At 35.3% G+C, this 19,543-nt stretch overlaps 1 protein-coding gene and 1 long non-coding RNA gene across 2 annotated transcripts in view; one reads left to right on the plus strand and one right to left on the minus strand.

Moving 5' to 3' along the window:
* LOC117151362 overlaps positions 1-12,514 on the plus strand; it is a 25,781-nt gene extending 13,267 nt beyond the window's left edge. The window contains exons 2-3 of the long non-coding RNA XR_004461222.1: positions 3,383-3,386; positions 12,499-12,514. This is a non-coding gene — a long non-coding RNA (uncharacterized LOC117151362). The remainder of the gene's footprint in view (positions 1-3,382; positions 3,387-12,498) is intronic.
* Positions 12,515-13,011: 497 nt separating this feature from the next.
* On the minus strand, positions 13,012-18,465 carry LOC105680417 (dentin sialophosphoprotein-like). The gene is made up of 3 exons (XM_012382494.1): positions 18,451-18,465; positions 18,013-18,363; positions 13,012-13,536 (listed from the first exon to the last, which is right to left on the minus strand). The coding sequence occupies exons 1-3, from the start codon at positions 18,463-18,465 to the stop codon at positions 13,012-13,014; spliced, it is 891 nt and encodes a 296-aa protein (XP_012237917.1).
* Between the last annotated feature and the right edge of the window lie 1,078 nt (positions 18,466-19,543).

Here is a 19,543-nt window from a genome sequence, read left to right on the forward strand (position 1 = left end):
CGCTTCTCCGATCAAATCTCGGACTTTTTTCTACTTTTCTAGTTTCCTACCTTTTCTTTTCATCTACTTTGTACGATTCGCGCGCTACTATTAGGTTGTCCGAAAAGTTTCTTTCGTTTTATGAGGAAATAATAATAGACGCATAACGTTTTTTATTTTATATTATTTTGTCGAATTACGTACGTTTTGTTCCGTTGAGATGAACACCACGACATTTCACGCACTTGGTTTCACGTTGTACGAAGGTGCACCGTTGTAAAAAATTTTGTTTGCGAAAGAAAGACACTTTTCGGTTGTATTCGCTTTAGAAAGAAATAATAGACGCACGATGTTTCTTGTTTTATATCAGTTTATCGAATTATGCACGAACATAATAAAAGAAATGTAACGAAATGGGTCATACGTAATTCAATAAAATAACAGAAAACAGAAACTGTTGTTCATCCATTGTCGTCTTATAAAACGAAAGAAACTTCTCGGACAACCTAACACATCGAACGACTACGGTTGAATAAATTCTCTAAAAACGAAAATCTTTTTAATCGAATTAAACGATCGAGACGGCTGTAATACGTTCATAGGATTTTACGAATACCTACCGAGCGTCGAACGTTCGATGTGCTCAGATACCCATAAGCGATTTTTCTTTCTCGAGACGATTCCCTTTTGGTCACGAACAACCTGAGAATGGAAAAAATATCGTTAACGGGTGTGTTCGTGATAATCGTAACAATGTCGTTTAACCGATTTATCGAGGAATCGTTACGTGTGCTTTACGTTCTTTGCGAAATTCCACGACAAATATCGTTACGCGCGAGTTAATCGAGTAAACGATGCTTAAAACGATTGAAAATTATTCCTGATATCGCGACTGTAAATAGGAAATGATACAAAGAACAATGTTTTAATATCGTCTATGATAAAACTGTTAAATTTGTTATAGTAAAATTAATAGACATTCTAATCTTAACGAATTATCTTTTGTATTCGTAAGAGGTCCGACGATTTCTTCATCATGGAAAAATAATTTCAGCGATATTTTTCGCTTTTAACGCGTTTGCAACGCGTACGCGTATATCGTTGCCCGTTGCGCGTTATACGTTTTAACGTATGCGCATAATTTTCTATCTACAAATACGCGCAGCTTTTAACGAAGCAGAGCGAAACGTTTGTAAAATTGAAATGTTAGAACGATGTTTTCGATAAAATTCTTTGTGCCCGACAGGTCGAATTGCGAGACCGATGCGTTTAAAAGTGCAATTTTCGCGGAATTAAACGCACGAAATTAGCAATTCTGAATATTACGTGTAGTTTCTTTGCCTGGCCTTTGTCATATTCGTTTATTATCTTTATTATTATTCAACAGGTTATTCGCAACTCGTACAACAAAATACAGGAATATACATACGTCGATTCAAATTTCTTCTGTCAACCGTATAAATGGCTTTGCTTTGCATAAAACGATATTATCGAAACGTTATCACAGGTAGAATCTGGTTTTGGAAAAAATCAAAGAACATCGTGTGAAAATCGATCTTATTCTATTATTGTCTTAAATATCCTTTAACAAATACGTCGTATTCTTTCGTTCTACTGAGTTTAAATTACCCTTTGCGTTAACTATTCCCTTCGTTCACGTTCTTTTTCACTTTCCATCGTAATAAATCAGCCACGGATAGTCCATTTCGACGAATAGTTTCTCTCGATCGACGTGGCAACGGTCGAAAAGAAAGATTTAGGATATTGCGGTCGTTCGCCGATAAGGAGCACCATTTACGCCCAAGGAGATCCGTTCTCTTAGATAGAACGTTCATAGAGCTTTGGGTCTTTTCATTTTATAGGATTAATATAAGTCTAGAAATTGTACAGCCGAACTTTAAGACCTTCGCAGCTTGATTCGAACCACGCTACTTGGTCCTGTACAAATTTTGATTTTTTCCACGAAACGCGTATTCACAGCAAAAGTACCTTTTTCTGTAATCTTATCATGGCTTGCGAAAGTGTTCGAATAATCTTGATCGTCCCGAGGTGACGCGTATCTCGTGTTCGAGATACGATAGAAAACTGGGAAAATACCGAAAGGTCGGATGATACGGGCGTTCGTACGGTAAAATCGTAGAAAAGATTTCGATAACTTAACATCGTACGTGCATTTCGGTTTAGTTAACTATTTGATCGATTAAAAGTTTAATTAATTTATTTACATCGTTTGCGTGGTGTTGGCGTTAAAATTTCGAAAAAAACGTGCAGTTAGGAGAAAGCCGGGAACACATCGTATAATACGAGACTCGGATAGCCGAAACTTCACCGAGTTGGTGAAAATTTTGCGTAGGATCGCGTATTATGCCAAACATTTTGGAATCCCGTTAAGCGCTGTAACGAGACACGACTATCGTCGTGATTATGTTCGTTACATCGGCTGCGACTCTTCAATTTTTCTACTTTCAAGTCTATTCCTACTTCAACGAATAAAACATATTCGTAACGTTGGAAGAAGATGTTTAATCGAGAAAATTGGAACGAAAATCTGCGATCTTTTTTCATTTTGTTCAAAAATGGTACCCCGAAGATGGTACCCCGCTGGGGGCAGCCATCCACATGATAATCAAACAGCCAAAAAAATTCTACCAAATGTCCAAATTGGACAAATTGTGAATGTAAACAACTAAAGAAAAAAAAAGAAAAAATTTTGTTCAAGGCGAAGCTATTTTGTAACGCTGTAAGAAGGTAATTCGGTCGACCCAGACATAACTCGACCTGAAATGATCGAAAGGGCGTAGCAGGCTTTTTTTTTACTTATCGGAAGCATACAATTTATTCAGGTTCGCCAAAATATTAGGTTGCCCCAAAAGTGTCTTTCTTCTACGAATATGTCTTTTACGACAATGCGTCTTTATACAAACACGACAGCTGATCTGTCAAATGTCGTGGTTTTTGCCTTAATAGAACAAAATGGAACGTACGTAGTTTGATAAAATAACAGAAAACAAGAAATCTCGTGCATCTATTATTTCCTTATAAAACGAAAGACTCTTTTGGGACAATCTGATATTTCAACTGTCGATTATTCGTCGTGTTAAAATAAGCCAGAATATTTAACGAGCTATATTTAACGCTAATTGTACGTTTAAAGCTACTCCTCGTTCTCTGTACTAATCTTTCGTTGTTCTAATTTTCGAGAAATGTCCTGTAGCTTCCATATACGTTTTCCGAGCCGTTTCAAATTTTTCCAATATAATACTCGCGTCTCGTAACAGCGCCAGCGAAATTTCAAAATATCTCGCATGACACGCATCGTACATTCGTGAAAATATTCCGTGATAAGCGTTGGAACACTTTCTTAAGCCACTGGGTATATCGAATAATTTGGAAATCTCATTAGCACCGTAACGAGACGAAACTATCGTGATTATACGTGCAAAATGTGAAACAGATTTGAAAATGTATCACAAAAGTATCGGAAAAATATATTTCGCGAAGATCATCGAATTATTCGAAAAACCAATTTTGTTCGCTACATCGATAAGCCACGGTAGATAGCGAGATCGTTTTTGGGACTAATAGTACGCTTAAAACTACTATTCAGGCCGCTAAATTCATTTCACTAATACTAAATAAACTACGTCCGCAAATAAAAGTCCAGAGTAACGTAATTTCCATCTGCGTCGTCGGTTTCGTTTCAAATTTGACTGTTATCGTTGAGAATCGTGGATCTTTGACGCCGAAATAATGTTATAGGAACGCTAAATGTATACTTGGGATTAATATTAGAACAGTAATATATTTATTTTATGGACGATTTCTTATATATTCATCGATACACACTTGCACGCGTCTCAGCACTTCCTTCTATACCCGACTGTTAACCTACTGACTAATTTATACATTCATCTGTTTTCGAGACATACCTCCACACACGTATCTCCACACACTGATACCCACATACAAGTATCTCTTACTACGTATTTAACCCAGTCCGGCACAGAAAATTATACATATCTCGACGGTTATAATTCGGATGTTCTCGCAGCGATTCCTGTCTCGTTGCAGCGTTAACAAAGTGTCGCGTAACGCGCATTTGGAAAAAATTGTCCGCTGCGAACGTTCGAATAGCAGCGCTAGCCACCGCACAAAAAGCGGGAAACAATTTTTCCTTGGGAAACTTGGAAGCTCGTGTCATCGTTTAGAACGGCGTACCTGCGCTGTGTTTTATCGATGTTCGGTACTTTGAAGTCTAAGTATAAACCTTGCTTGCACGGTGCCACTAATCCGTGACAAATCGAGCAAAGTAGAGGCTGCATTTCATCGAATCAAGGAACGTTTGACGTGTACACCGTGACGTACAGGAACTTGTACATCTCTGAAAGCCAACGCTTTGATGTTTAACGGTGAATGCACAATCCTCAGAAACGTTGCTGTCGTTGAAATTAAGCCAGTCGTTTCTGCCGGTGTACGCGGAATTTCCTTTCTACGGGTTCTCGCGCACAAACGTGTTTATGTTCATTTACACCGTGTTTCTAAACGAGAGGTCTAATCAGTTTGTAGAGCCGATTTATCGGTTTCTGTGCGTACAGTTACGTTACCGTTCGTCGAACGAATCATGCAAACCAGGCAAGCAATTGCTCGATTTTAAGACGCGACGCGATAAACACGAACAGCTGGTTCAGTGGGACGACGATAATATCGTCGATCAGAACGTTCCATGTAAAATTAGTTAGAAACAATCCGTCTGTTATAATCGAACTTGGGCTATTGGCATCGACTGTGGTAATTACATTTGGGGAGCAAGCGTAATTAGAAGAATACGAATCCTTAGAAAATTAGCGAATAGTTTCTTTCGAAATTTACTCTTGACCGAAGCATTTATCTTTTATACGATGTCGCACACAGCAACTGGAGAACCCGGAGAAGCATCACGATCGCGAGAATTACGCTCAGCTAATAAACGCAAACGAACGAGAGACGAGTACTCCTCTGGTAAAGTTCGGCAAGCAAATGTCATCTTGTTTCTAGAAATAATTGTTAATAAGGAATATGCCAACAAGGAATTTGCTAATAAGCGTAACGTCGTATTAAGCTTTAGGCTAAACGTAATTTGTACGAATGAGACGACAGTTCGTAACAAATTGAGTTCGATAACGACAATGTTAATAGTTTATCGTCTGTGCAACGCTATGAGGCGATTCTTCTCGAAAAATCACAAGTGACGAAATGACGATAATTAACGGATTCCATATTATTATTTTGGTGAAAGCGTAGTAATTGGTAGTTGCTGCCAGGAGAAAAGGGAATGAGCGTTTCGTCCCAGGACTACCGGTGGACTCGTCAGTAAAGATATACCCGGTAGTCCCTGTCTTAGACGTAGAGGGAGTCTCACTAGGTGCGGTATTTATATCGTGCGCTCGTATATTCGACCGCTAGCGAGACAGACAGACTCGTTGTAGTCGTAGTAGCCCTCTGGTGTTGGCGGTTGGTATCCGCGGTTCGCCCGGGAGGTGTTACGATCAAATAAATTCTAGGTAGTTTTAACGCGAAAGATTTACACCGTTCGAATAAATTCTCGTTCGTACGTATTTGAGCAAACGCTGGTCTCGTGCGAAACGTGACAATTAATATGATTTTTACGCATTTACAGGAGATTTGAAGATGCAAATATTCCCAAAGCATACGCAATACACGCAAAAAGATATATTATAAAATTGCACGAAGTTAATACACAAATATTTGAGATATAATCGTAGATGAAACCTTCAGCCTGAGATCCAATCGAATCGGTAGCCTTTCTAAAAACCGATCTCTACTTTCAAATCTACTTTAAATTTCACCCTGTTTTTATGAGAAAATTTTCAAACTAATACGATGCTCCTTGGAGAGCTCTTCTCTGCCTTCTCTTTCGCTCTCCACTCGTCTCCCCCTAGAGAGCAGAGTAATAGGGCTACGTGTGCTCGTAGTCGGAGACAAAATTGGCGTTCAGGTGATATTCTACGAGAGCTTATTTTTCTAGATGACTCGTAACCCTGGCAAGTGTCAGTCTTTAATCCCTTGACGTATAATTTTGTTCCGCCTAACCGGTCAAAGATGCGCAATTTCTTCCTCCATCTACGTTCGCGATCTAAAGACGCTCGATTATACGCGCACAGAGACGCGCGAAGATACTGCAAGACTCTTAGAAACTTTTCACGCGTGCATTATACGAAACATTTCGAAATTTCATTAGCAGCACGACGAGACACGACTATACGTGATTGTGAAATTTCTAAAGTTTCTAATTTCTCTACAAAATCGTATCCAGAAGTTACATAAAATATCTATACGATATTTGTCGCGCGAAAACGACCAAAATATTTGAGCAGTCAATTGTTCAATTATTAGTCAATTATTTAGCGAAACGATCTTTATCACCAATTGTGATGTTTAAGACTACTTCTATTCATGCAGTATACTAATCTTTCGCTAAATGTATATTTGCCATAAATGTTACAGTTACAAGACATCGTAACCGTTATAAGAGAAGTTTATAAAGTTGCGATATAAAAGTCGATGTTTTTAATTAAAAAATTTTGATCGCGAATAATCGTTAAAACGGATTAGTTTTCTTGATTACCGGTAATCGTTATCGACGAGGGAAATTTTATTTTAGTTACCAGTAACCGACATAAATGGCCGGTTTTTTAAATATTCTTTTTTTTTTTTTTGTTACGAGTAACTGTTATCCGTGGCGGGAAAATTTTATTTTCATTACCGATGACCATTATCGACGGCAAAAATTTGTTCTACATTGTCAATTGCCACTGGCTATATTATCAATCGTTATTAACGTCACTGATAATTATTGGGTTGGCAACTAAGTGATTGCGAATTTTGTCAATACCACCTAATGACAAAACCCGCAATCACTTAGTTGACAATTCGATAGTACGTATATTCGCAGTTATTCATAAAACTCGCGTGTTTTATCGAGCAAACAAGAAGATATGAAAATATACGAAACGAATAGGATGAAAAAGATATCGCGGTACAGTATTTTTATTAACAGTTGCATTAACGTTACACCACGGTATCTTTTATCTTATTCTTTGTTTCGTACATTTTCATATCTTTTTGTTTGCTCAATAAAACATATCGATTTTATAATTAGGCTTCTTTACGTTGTCAATGAAAACCGATTATCAACGATGTCAATAAACACCGACGATAGTCGAATGCGACTAGAAAATATTTTTTTCATCGATATTAGTTGGCGGTAATCGAAACTCAATTTCGCCATCGATAATGATTATCGGTAACCAAGGCAAAATTCGGTTTTCGTTGATAATGGTCACTGGTAACCGGAAAAAATTCCGGTCACTTCCATTGATTGCCGGTTAAAATGAAATTCCCATGATCTAAAACTATTATTGAGCGACCGAGGAACTAATTTCATCGTTCGTAATGATTATTCGTAATCAGAATAATTAACAATTAAAATTCTTGAATCGATCTCACTTTTGGAGAAATTAAAAACTGGCTTCCGTTTAAATAAAAACTAGTTTCTATCCAATGATCTTCCCTCCAAAAAATATTTAACATAATTGTTATCTTGCAGCTTCGCTTCTAACTTCCACGTAGATTTCCAGATTGATTTCTAATTTTCCTATTGTAATGTAATAATTAATACGATATAATATAATAATCTTAATATTAAATTATACATCTTAATCTTTTCTAGTAGGATTTTTTTATTTATTTATTTTTTATTTATCTTATTTGTGACACTGACGTGACGTGACACTGACAACAGTCTCCTCTCAACTCGTTAACGGCTACCTCTTGGTACCATGGCTCCGGTATACGTGGCACGTACACGTTCCACAGACGCGGATGACCCATGGTCAAGTAGAGCTTCTTAATTACCCAAGGTTTCTCCCCGATATTACGATATTATAACAACGATAGTTCCAATGCAGTGCGTTTGATACACGTCCGGCAGTGAGAAACGACGAGGATGCAACGACGTTCGAAAAAGTTTGAACCGCAAGGCGGGTAATGCTTCGAGGATTCCTCTTTAAACGAAGAACTTCGACGCAGTTGAACGTTGTCAAGTTAAAATTACGCCAACTATGTTCGAGTAATGCGCTTTCCCGCTTTATGCTGCTTTTAGGTTCTGAAGAGAAAAATGATTTAAGTATTTCGGGTGGAAATTTTCCGAGTAGAACGAGAGGTTTAGTTCTCGTTTTTGCAGTAGTTGTCGTTTTAATAATTTCAACCTTCTTAATGCAACCTACATGCCACAGTTTCGTAGTAGAAACATTTATTTCCTGGCACAGCGCTTAGAAATGATCAGATTCGAATACACGCGTATTGAAGTTAGTTAACATTTTAATTGAATATAAAATACACTATCGGGTGTTTCATGGAATAATGTAAATGAATTTCTCGTAATAATATAGGAATTTCATTAAAACGAGTAAATCAACACGTTGACCGGCGAAGTTTAAACTACTTGTTGAGAAGCTTAACGATAATATACAGGGTGGTTGGTAACTGGTGGTACAAGCGGAAAGGGGGTGATTCTAGGCGAAAAAAGAAGTCGAAAATATAGAATAACAATTTTTCGTTCGAGGTTTTGTTTTCGAGAAAATCGACTTTGAATCTTCGCTCGGTACGCGTCGTGCACTTTATCGCGTCTCGTTATAACGGACCTCGCTGTAGATCGTTGTCTCGATTGACGTTATTTTTTCGATGTTTAAAATTTTGAAATTGTTAAATTTTTATTCTATATTTTCGACTTCTTTCGACCAACCGCCCTGTATATGTACCTGTTCTTCGAACATCACGAATCAGCCAAAGTTGCTGATAATTGGAAATAAATTTCATTGATATTTTGTACTGTTAATAATTAATACGATATTGACTATAAAAGAGAACATACTTCTTTATTAATACGTACTTGCAAATTAATTTCATCGATATTTTGTTTCGTTGATAACGAAGAAGAAAACATAGCTGATTACTAATACAAATTAGACAATGAGACAAAGCTTCTGACAACGTACGTTGGAAATAAGATTTCACTGATATTTTGTCTTCTGAATAATTAATAAAATATTGATCGTGAAAGAAAAATATCGATATTCATAAGGCATTTTAACAGGCAACGGTGTATAAATGCGAGGTACGGTAAAATGGAAGATGACGTCCGGCATTATCTGCCTGTTCATTTTACGCAGCTGCGAAGTTAAATTGAAATTCACGTATTTACAGAAAGTAATATCCTCCTCTAAGTGACGGTGCTAAAATGGTCAACAGAAATGGGCTACGTCAGTCAGAGCTTTCAATTACAGGGACGAAGTTGAAGAGGACTCTGCAGAAATTATATATGGAAAAATACAACTAATTGTTGCTAGTCTTATTATCTTTTTAATTTTAATTTTTCATTCCCCACATAGTTGATTATTTTATTTCTTATCAATTCTACTTCGTTTTTTGATAATTTCTTATTTACCCAGTTGACGTTTAACAACGATCAACGTTTTTGATATTAATTAAAAAAAGCTTCGCATTACGCAGCTGTATCGATTATATTAAATATATATACTTTGAATAAATAGAATTAAAAAGAGAGAAGAAATGAAGAAATAAGTAATTAATTTACTTACGAAAAAATATCAATGTCTTTGTCAAATTATAAACGTTATTTATATTAAATAATATTAATCCTGTATCGTTGATAGAATTTGTTTACTACATATATATATATACAAAAAAATTATATATAAAAAGAAATGTATATATAAAAAAAATTGTACAGTGTACAAGTATAGCAAATGAAGATAGTGTAGCCTGAAAAGTAGTATTAGACAGTAACTAGCCAGACGCGAGTGTTTCATTGATCGTTCGATGTTTCTTATTACTAACGTGAATAGTTTTATGAATTTGCCAAAGTAAATTAATATTTCTTCGTTATCTAGTAAAAAAAATGGATCGGTGTTCTATCAATGATTAAAGAAAAGAATTAAATATTAATAAATTATTATATATATTAAATTAATTAAGAATTAGTTATTGTACTTTAATTACGATATGTAAAATAACGAATACAAGGATTTAAGGTGTCAAGATTAATAAAGCGGTGACGTGTGATCAAAATTACTTCCGATGCTTCGTCGTACTTTAATTTTACGCTGCATTCCGACGATTCAATGCCCGAAAGTTCTTAATTTCATTCGCTGGAATTTGTAATTCTTGAAGCGAATTTCTGCCAAGGAATTTATATTACCGTTTATATACGTCTAGAATTATATTTTGATCAATTTGTTCCGACTGAACTTGGTGAATTATTTCCAACTCTCTGCAGCTACGTGTACAATCATAAATCGCGAATTTCGGTCACAATGGTTGAAGTTCCCGATTCAACTACGAACATCATCAATTTCTCGCGTCGTAAAACTTTCATGATTTTCAAAAGTTCTAGAAATATTAAATAAAATATCTTTGCGCATTAAACGACAGACTGCAAGCGGTCCCGGCTTTTACACCGACGAAAATTACGATCGATTTCCGATTACTGTACGTTGTGAATTATTTTATCGGAATAAGACGAATAATTAATCGCACGAAATCAGACGAGCAATTTGTCTTCCTGTGCCTCGATATCTAAAAGCTGTTAACGTCAGAAAGTTGATAAAAAATTACCGTCGCCTGTTAGTCAGATTGTCAATGAAAATTATTGTTAGCAGATATTAACCCTTATTTCGGAAATTTAATTTGCTCCTACGACAAATTAACGCCACGATAAAAGATCATTTTCGTGCTAAACACAAACATTTGCACCTGAAAATTCCGCATTTAAAAGCAGGAAAGAACGAGATCTCCGCGTGAACTGTCTTTAGACACGTCGTTCGCAGATAACAGAGCGATTGAGTCATCCTCGGCAAAGGAATATAAAAAATTGGATGACAGCAGGAGGAGCAAGTTACGTTGAGCGGAAAGAAAAGGCCGCGAGACTGTACGCGATTCAGATGCTGCGATGAGCGTGTAGACGATAGATATTGACAAGGAGGTAACGGAAAGATACGCGGAATCTATGAAAATAGAAAGAAAGAGACGTGGCAGCGTATAACGAAATAACGTAAAATAACGAGAATGAATAAAGAGGTGGAAAAAACGTCAGAAAGAGGAGTTCGCAGCGAATATTTGAAATAAAGGAAATAAGGGAAATAAAGAAACGAAGAAATAAAAGATAAAGAAACGAAAGGAGCGGGCAAGAAAAGAGATAAAAGAACGGTAAATATGCGTAATAAGAAAAAAAAAAATAAAAAAAGCCATACCACGTGCTGCGAGAAGGGAACCGTTAAATAAAAATCCTTAAATAAAGGTGGGAAAAAAACGAAGATAGATAAAAGTTAGAAAATTGCGCGTTAAAGGGACTGATCAAAGATTTGGACGAAGCGTAGTATCGCAAAATTCAGCCGGAAGGAAGACGCGATTTGAGCCAGGCCTCCGCTCCAATCAATCGACTACACTCGAATGCGATTTCTTGAAAGATATCGAGTGATATCCAATAAAGCAAAGACCTGGTGAGTGCAGCTTTAGATAGTCTATCGATCGCCTCGCAACCACGGTTCAACCCTTAGAGGTACAAAGTTAAAGCGTACAGGGAGTTATAATATCGGACCGCTTCTTTCTTCTTCTTTCTTTCTTTTTTTCTTTTTTTTTTTTTTTTGTTTGTTTATTCGTTGTTTTATTTATACGAGCATGTATAGCGTAGAGGCTGCTACCGTTACACACCATGTGTTGCATCCCACACCAGGCATGCAACCCCTCGTACGTGTACTTTCTACGTCACACCGTCGATGCATTTTTGACGTCACGTGTTGTTTGCAGTATCGAGAACAGCGTGGTCTGAACGATCGTCGCGATGTTGCACGAACGAGAACTGTCGACTATTTTACTTCCACATCGTCGTTTATCAACTTCCCCAATGAAAAACAACACGACCCATTTAGGACTCGTGCAAGTTTCTTCGTAATAAGTACTCGATATTAAACGCCAAGTACAACGTAGCGACGTTATCGACTTTCGTAATAAAAATTATCTCTATTTCTCGTTTCGAAGGAAACTCGAAAGGACGAAGAAGAAGAAGTTGTCTCGGCGTAGTTTTAATATATAGATATATATGGCAAAGACAAAAATAGCGGAGATAGTTTAACGTGCAAGTTTGATGTACAGAGCCCGGGACCAGTGATACGAAGAAGCAAGCGCCGCGTAATTCCTTGTGGAAATACAAATAAAATATAATATATAGCATAAAATTTTTGTATTCTCGGCTTGGCTGTCGAGAAAATCGAGTTTGAAAATTTATCAAGCATACCGGAACGTGGGTAATTCCGGACTGGACGGGACTGAATAATCGACAGGGTGGTCATTCTACGCGTGAAAACAAGTCGAAAATGTGGAGTAACGTTTTCCCGTTTAAGGCTTCATTATCGAGATAATAAATGTTAACGAATAAACGAGAAATTTTCAAATTTAGTTTTCTCGGAAACAAAGCGTCCTGCGAAGAAATTTTATTTTACGTTTTTGGCTTATTTTCGCAGGTGAAACCACCTCCTGTCTATTTAGTCCGGAACCTACTCTCGTTTAAATATACTTGATAAATTTGCAAATTAGATTTCCTCGCAAACTAAGCCGAGAATGACAAAATGTTACGTTTTAAATAAAAGTTAGATAATAGAAGAGAATTAGATAACGATAAATAGAAAGTAACATTTTGTCAGTATGTATATAATTAATTATATAATTTATTAATAATTTATCTTGTCTGTCGGCTGCAAAATGAGATTGATCTACATACGTAGATTTCTCATTCACACTGTCATTCAACCACAATACACAGATTAAATATAGATTATTACATGTATAATTAACTTACTGTTGTAAATTTAACATAGGAATAATATTTGGAATTACAGGTCATCGCATAGAACATTGTTTAAGTCGAATTTGTTATTGATACTAATACAGTACGCTCTATAGCATCAACATTGCATTAATTATCGGCTTATTATTATTATTATCATTATTACCACTGTTATCATTGTTATCAATGTTATCATTGTCATCATTCTTATTACTGTTATCACTGTTATCAGTCTTATCATTCTCATTACTGCTATCATTGTTATCAGTGTTATCGTTCTTATCGATGTTATCATTGCTATCATTCTTATCGTTATCATTCTTATCGCTGTTATTATTCTTATCACTGTTATCATTCTTATCGCGGTTATCGATGTTATCATTGTTATCGGGGTTACCAATGTTATCATCCTTATCATTCTTATCGCTGTTATCGTTTTTATTATTCTTATCATTGTTATCATTGCTATCATTCTTATCACGGTCATCGCTGTTGTTATTCTTATCACTGTTATCATTCTTATCGCTGTTGTCAATGTTATCATGGTTATCGATGTTATCGCCATTATCATTCTTATCACTGTTATCGTTCTTATCATTGTTGTCAGTGTTATCATCCTTATCACTGTCGCCATTCTTATCATTGTTATCATTGTTATTATTATTATTATTATTATCTGTTTATAGCAGCGAGGTTCAAAGGGCAGTGCTGTCTCTGTTACAAAACACGCACGTTTCATGCTAATTGTCGAAGCAACTTTACACGAGAGATCGACGAATATAATTTCTCTTTAATTGTCAGAACATCGAAATCTTCAACAAATACAAAATCATAATACGTAAATAGGAAAGCGATAAAAGTCAACGATTCGTTTATCGCAATTTCTAATTTTAACAACGTTTCAAACGTTATTCCAGCGTATATTGCTCGAAATTGAATAGAAATTTGTGCAAGTTCTTAGTTAATAACGTTAGAGAAACGAATAGCGCGTTGATAATTTGTAACTCGTATTAGTTCGTGAAAGTCTGAGTATTATGTGCTCCGGTCGAAAAGTTTATCGACTTGATAGATTAATGTAACATTGCGACAGCGTAGCAAAGAATACGTGTTTAACATTCGATTAATATTACCCTTAGCTTGAAATTAACTTCTTCTTGAAAATTTAATATCGATAGGACAAAGAGGATATCACGCGGATCATCTGGAGATCAAAAATTAAATTACTTGGTAATTTGATGTTAAAATTTCTTAGTATACATTAATGTGTTTTGCTAATTGAATATACACGAGATTAACTTGCGAAATTCTTCGTATTCAGCGATTACCGATAAACTCCGATCGATTTATCGACCAATTAATTCGTGTATATTAAATTTCAGGATTGAACGTTTCTAAGAACTTGCGATATTATTCATCGAATTATAATAAAACAATTAGCTAGCAATTCGTTTGTTCTGTTATTTTATTATGTATACGTTGAACAGAATTATACATGTTTCTCGTACCTACTACGTGCAGACATAATTTATTAATATGGTTTATGATCATTTATAATTTAATAATCATTTAACGTTGAAATTCGATATAATATCCCAGCGAAATTATTCTTTGACTATCATAATGAATTTAATAGCAACAAATTTTATATATAAACGTAATAATGAATGCAACGAAAGTAAAGGTATTATATTCACTTTCGTTCAAGTAATCGATTAACCATTAGAATAGAATCTAACGATTATCAATATTTTAAAGAGCATCGCTTGTTTACTTCTTACAGCTTCGCCGCCTTCCGCATATTTTATATTTTCGTTCAACGTTTTAATTTTAGTACACGAACAACTTTCATAAATCGTGAGAGCTAATCTGTTACAATGTAATCAGAAATGATAATTAAAAACTGAGCAGGTTAATTAGCCTAGTTCCATAAAGGACCAAATTAAAAATCCGATCAACAACGTACTTGAGCCAAGCTTAAATTCAATGCGTGTGTTAAATTAACGTTTTAACTTATTAATAATTCAACGATATTTTCCGCTGCATTGATCCTGTTTTTTTTTTTTTTTTTTTTTAATTCAGAACGAAATACAATAGCCTGCTTTTTTATTTATTACCGTTACACGCTGTCGCTATTATCAGTTGTTTCGAAAAACTAGAAATAACAGGGAATTAAATTTCTATATATCCGTCGCTCGTTACATTACATCGACGTTTTATAGATATTTATAACGACGGTCTCTGACATTTACGTTGTCGATCGATATAAGATAAATGAATTTCAAGAAAGAAGAGAATTGACATTTAATCGTTTCAATTGCAATTACGCGTAATCACAAACCATTTCGATAAAGGGAAATTTAATCTTACAAATACGAAATAACCCGATCAGATAGTCAAAATATTTTTAACCCTTCGATAAATAGACGCGGTAGAGGCCATTCGATTCTGAAATTGAAATTTGAATTTTCGTTTCAGTATATCTTTTAGTAAACAATTTCATTTGCCGTGGAAATTGAAGTTAGGACGTTTTAACGCTTTTTATTCCCCTTTTTTGCTGGTTATGACGCTATAATCGTAATGCACTTGCAATGGTTATAATGTTCTTAAACTTTCTTCTGTTCATATTACGTTGGACATAAATATATGTGAAATACGATAAACATATATAATAATAATAATAATAATAACAATAATAATAATAATAAGAAGAAGAAGGAGAAAAAGTAGAAGAAGAAGAATAACAAGAATGACAAGAATGTCAAGAATGTCAAGAATGACAAGAATGACAAGAATGACAAGAATGATAAGAATGGCAAGAATGGCAAGAATGATAATAATGATAATAATAGTAATAATAGTCGCTTATAGGTTTCCACTTACAGCGATGTTATCTCGATAGGTACAGAGGTTTTTCTGATTTTATTCTTAACCAGTAGGCTGTTGCGACCCGTTTGAAACGACGAGTGTACTCGTCAGACACAAAGTGACTGTTACAATACAGAATTAAGTTGTAACGAAACGACCGTTTCATTTTTTAATGTTATTACCAACGGGGCTCGTAAGGCAAAATAGTGTCATTTCTTCGTGACGACCATACTCGTCGAAAACGGCTAACTGGTTAAGTCTATCCGTTTAATGTTCTTATTATTTTCCACAGCTGCCTGCTGTCTTCCTATGAAATTTCCTACTTTCCTCTTATAAAATTTCTACGGAGACGAGTTCCACTGTCGCAAATTTAGCTCCTCGAGCAATCGAATTATTTATGGGGTAGTCCAGCAACCATAACAGGCACGGTAACGCAATGAAAATAATATAATACGTAGATATAACGTATAAATTAATTATATCACGTATCATGGAATGATATATCATCGATAATGTCATTACCAAAGCGTCGATCTGAATAGTTTGGTTTAAGTTTGATAGCTAATCGCTAGCAAACTGCATCGTAATAAATTGTCCTGTCTGATAGGAAGCAATTATACAAATTGAACGCGTGAATAGTCCCAGGGATCGTCTGAAGAAAGCATTATCTCTTGGAAATTTCATTAGAAGGTAAACACTGCGTGGGTGGAACCCTATCTGTAAATTTGCAGTTATTTCTTATTGGATGATCTTCTCATTAATTTTACAGGGGGTGCTAATAAGCGGACTGACGAGCGAGGGTGACATTCCCTCGTGAACGCTTCTGTAAATTCTCCGCCGCCTTTCTAACCGATTCTACAAAATCGATCAGGCGAGAATTTATCAATAAACCGCAAATGGTCGCAAAAATTAATATCTTTGTAAATACTATTGGCGGAACGGAGCTTAAATAAAGTACTTTGCCTCTGATATTTCACATATTTTCGCCGTGTTACGCACAAATTTTCCAACAAATGTATAAATTTTAGCGGCCTGCTTGAAAACCACAAATACGATAAGTTCGTGTTTGTTCGTTCGATGATCTTCGTGTCGCTTGTTGACTAGAAAGAAATATTTTGATAAATAAGAAACAATAGATAAATAATAATTATATAAATAAATGAATAAATAAATCTGGAATATTTTGCAAAGGAACAGTAATATTGGATCGACTTTTCCGTTGGTCCAACTTAATAAACTTGATTGCAGAAGATAAAATTCTCGATCGTTGATCAAAGCAAACTCGAAGATGCAAAGACACCTCTCTACACGCTGCAAGCATAAAACTTCAGAAGATAAAGTAAAAGATCGAAATCGTAAATTTGAAGGGGTAAAGTCGCTGTTCCGATGTAAGCGAGATGTCATTAAGTTTCACTCTCACCTACGAATGGTCATAAATGTCTGAAAGTGTACAGAAGACAGCAGGGACAAACGGTATAGCATCGATAAAACTTTTATTATTAAAAAAAGAATTACCACATTCGAAGTTTTTATTTGGGGACTTTGAAACGTTCCCTGCAACCTTTAACTTTTTCTTTTTATACTTCGAAAGCAGTTTTACAAGTTTCCTACCCTTTTCATTATTTTAGACGTAATAAGACGGTATTTTTAAGATGAAAAAGACAGTACGTTTGTCATCGATGTCAGTCCGCTTAGATTCTATGGTAAATTTATACAGAATATCTTAATCAGTTAGCTGTCTTTGACGAGTATACTCGTCACGAAGAAACGACGATATCTTGCGTTACGACGAGTATACTCGTCATGCGTAAAGAATAGTTAAAATTTGCCGTCTCAATTGCGATAAATTTCAGCAATAAAATTGAAAAATAAAAAAGTCGTTTCGTTACAACTTAACATTAGAACTACCGATAGTGAACACGAAGCTATTTCTACCAAAACCAGTGAAAATGACTGGTCTTTAAAAAATACGTAACAACAGAATATTTTTATTATATAATATTTTTATATTATATTATTGATTTATTACTTTCTTACAGAAGGAATTCCATATTATGTAATACATTTTTGAAATTATTAATCCATCTGGGACCATCATTCCTAAACTATGTTGACACGTTTCTAAAATTGTAGAACCAGTAATTTTGACTGGTGAGATATTTCTAGTGTTAGCATCTAGTAATCGATCCGGAATTTCCATTGTTATCAGTGTTATCATTCTTATCATTGTTTTCATTCTCAATGACGTTATCGTTGTTATCATTCTTATCACTGTCATCATTCTTAGCCCTGCCATCATTCTTATCACTGCCATCATTGTTATCATCCTGATCATTATCACCAGCGTTATCATTCTTATCGCGGTCATCAGTGTTATCATTCTTATCACTGCCATCGGTGTTATCATTCTTATCACTGCCATCAATGTTATCATTCTTATCACTGTCATCAATGTTATCACTGTTATCTTTCTTATCGATGTTATCCTTGTTATTATTCTTATCGCTGTTATCGATGTTATCACTGTTATCACTCGTATCATTGTTATCCTTCTTATCACTATTATCAATGTCATCACTGCTATTAATCTTATCATTCTTATTATTATTATTATCTGTTTATAGCAGCGAGGCTTAAAGGACAGTGCTGTCTCTGTTACAAAACACAGGAATAAATAAAATTACCTCACAAACTTTCATTCAGCGTTTCGTCTATCCTTGGTTCGTACGAACACCGATAAATGTTATATCGAACGATACGCGGTAGAAATTTTAAGAACGCGTGGCAAGTTGTATAAAACGAGGAAACTGGTTAATTGGGATTCGATAAACAGATTGTATGACCCTTTTACACTTTGACAAGTACCGGTTATTTTGACTGGTATAAGTAGCCTTGATACAAAATTATTTTGAGTTTGAATACATAAAAAAAACAAAATAAAATTCATTATATTATTCTTTTAGTTATCGTTACAAAAGTCATTACATCGTTGCGGGGGAAAAATATAACATGAAGTAGGAATTTTAAAATAAGATTGTGAAACCAGTTAATTTGACTGGTATGATAGTTCTACTGTTAATTCTATACTGCAATATTTGCGCATAACCTGTGTTTGACTCGTCATCGCTTACTTCTCGCGACGCATTTTAGGAACGCGTTTTTCAAACAGGTAGCAGCAGTCGACTGGTCGAGTAGATTATTAACAACTTCGACGAGAAAGTTTCTAATTTCACGAAGGAAACGTAAAATGTTGAAATTGGTAATTTTACACGCGAGAAAAATGTAAAAATTGTATAGCTCGTTCAGTCGCTATCTCCCTTTCAGAACATTTTAGAAATCATCTACGAGATCATATTGGCCATTAATTCTCAATCTTTTCGTCCCCTTCGTGTCTCTTATGCCAGATCGAAGGGAATGTCGACGATAATTTACCTTCCACCCTTGGTGAACAACTTTCAGATAGAAATGGCGGAACCTTCGAGATATATCGAATGATATTTATTAAGCCGTCCCATTAGGGCGAACGAGAACGGAATGTAGCATTAACTTGGTACATAAAATCCCACCCCACTTTGCCTCCGGCATATTGCTTGTACGGTTCTGCAACTATGTAACATTTGTCCTTAATGCGATACAAGTATGAGAAGAGCTTCGGTATGTTGCAGCCTAAGTATCGTGAATTACGAGCGCAATAAAATTTTTAAAGCTACAACAAGGGAAAGAACGTTCCGATTTGTTTAATTCTTTTAATTCGAATCGTGAAAAAAGAACATGTTG

The sequence above is a fragment of the Bombus impatiens genome, unplaced genomic scaffold, assembly GCF_000188095.3.
Source record: "Bombus impatiens unplaced genomic scaffold, BIMP_2.2 scf_0155, whole genome shotgun sequence".
Classification (NCBI taxonomy): Eukaryota; Metazoa; Arthropoda; class Insecta; order Hymenoptera; family Apidae; genus Bombus; species Bombus impatiens.

Excerpts from the sequence above, each read along its gene's own strand:
- LOC105680417 (XM_012382494.1), bottom strand. Across the intron at positions 13,537-18,012 it reads AGAATGATAACAACGATAAC|AATGGCGACAGTGATAAGGA; the intron begins GTCATTGAGAAT and ends AACAATGATAAG.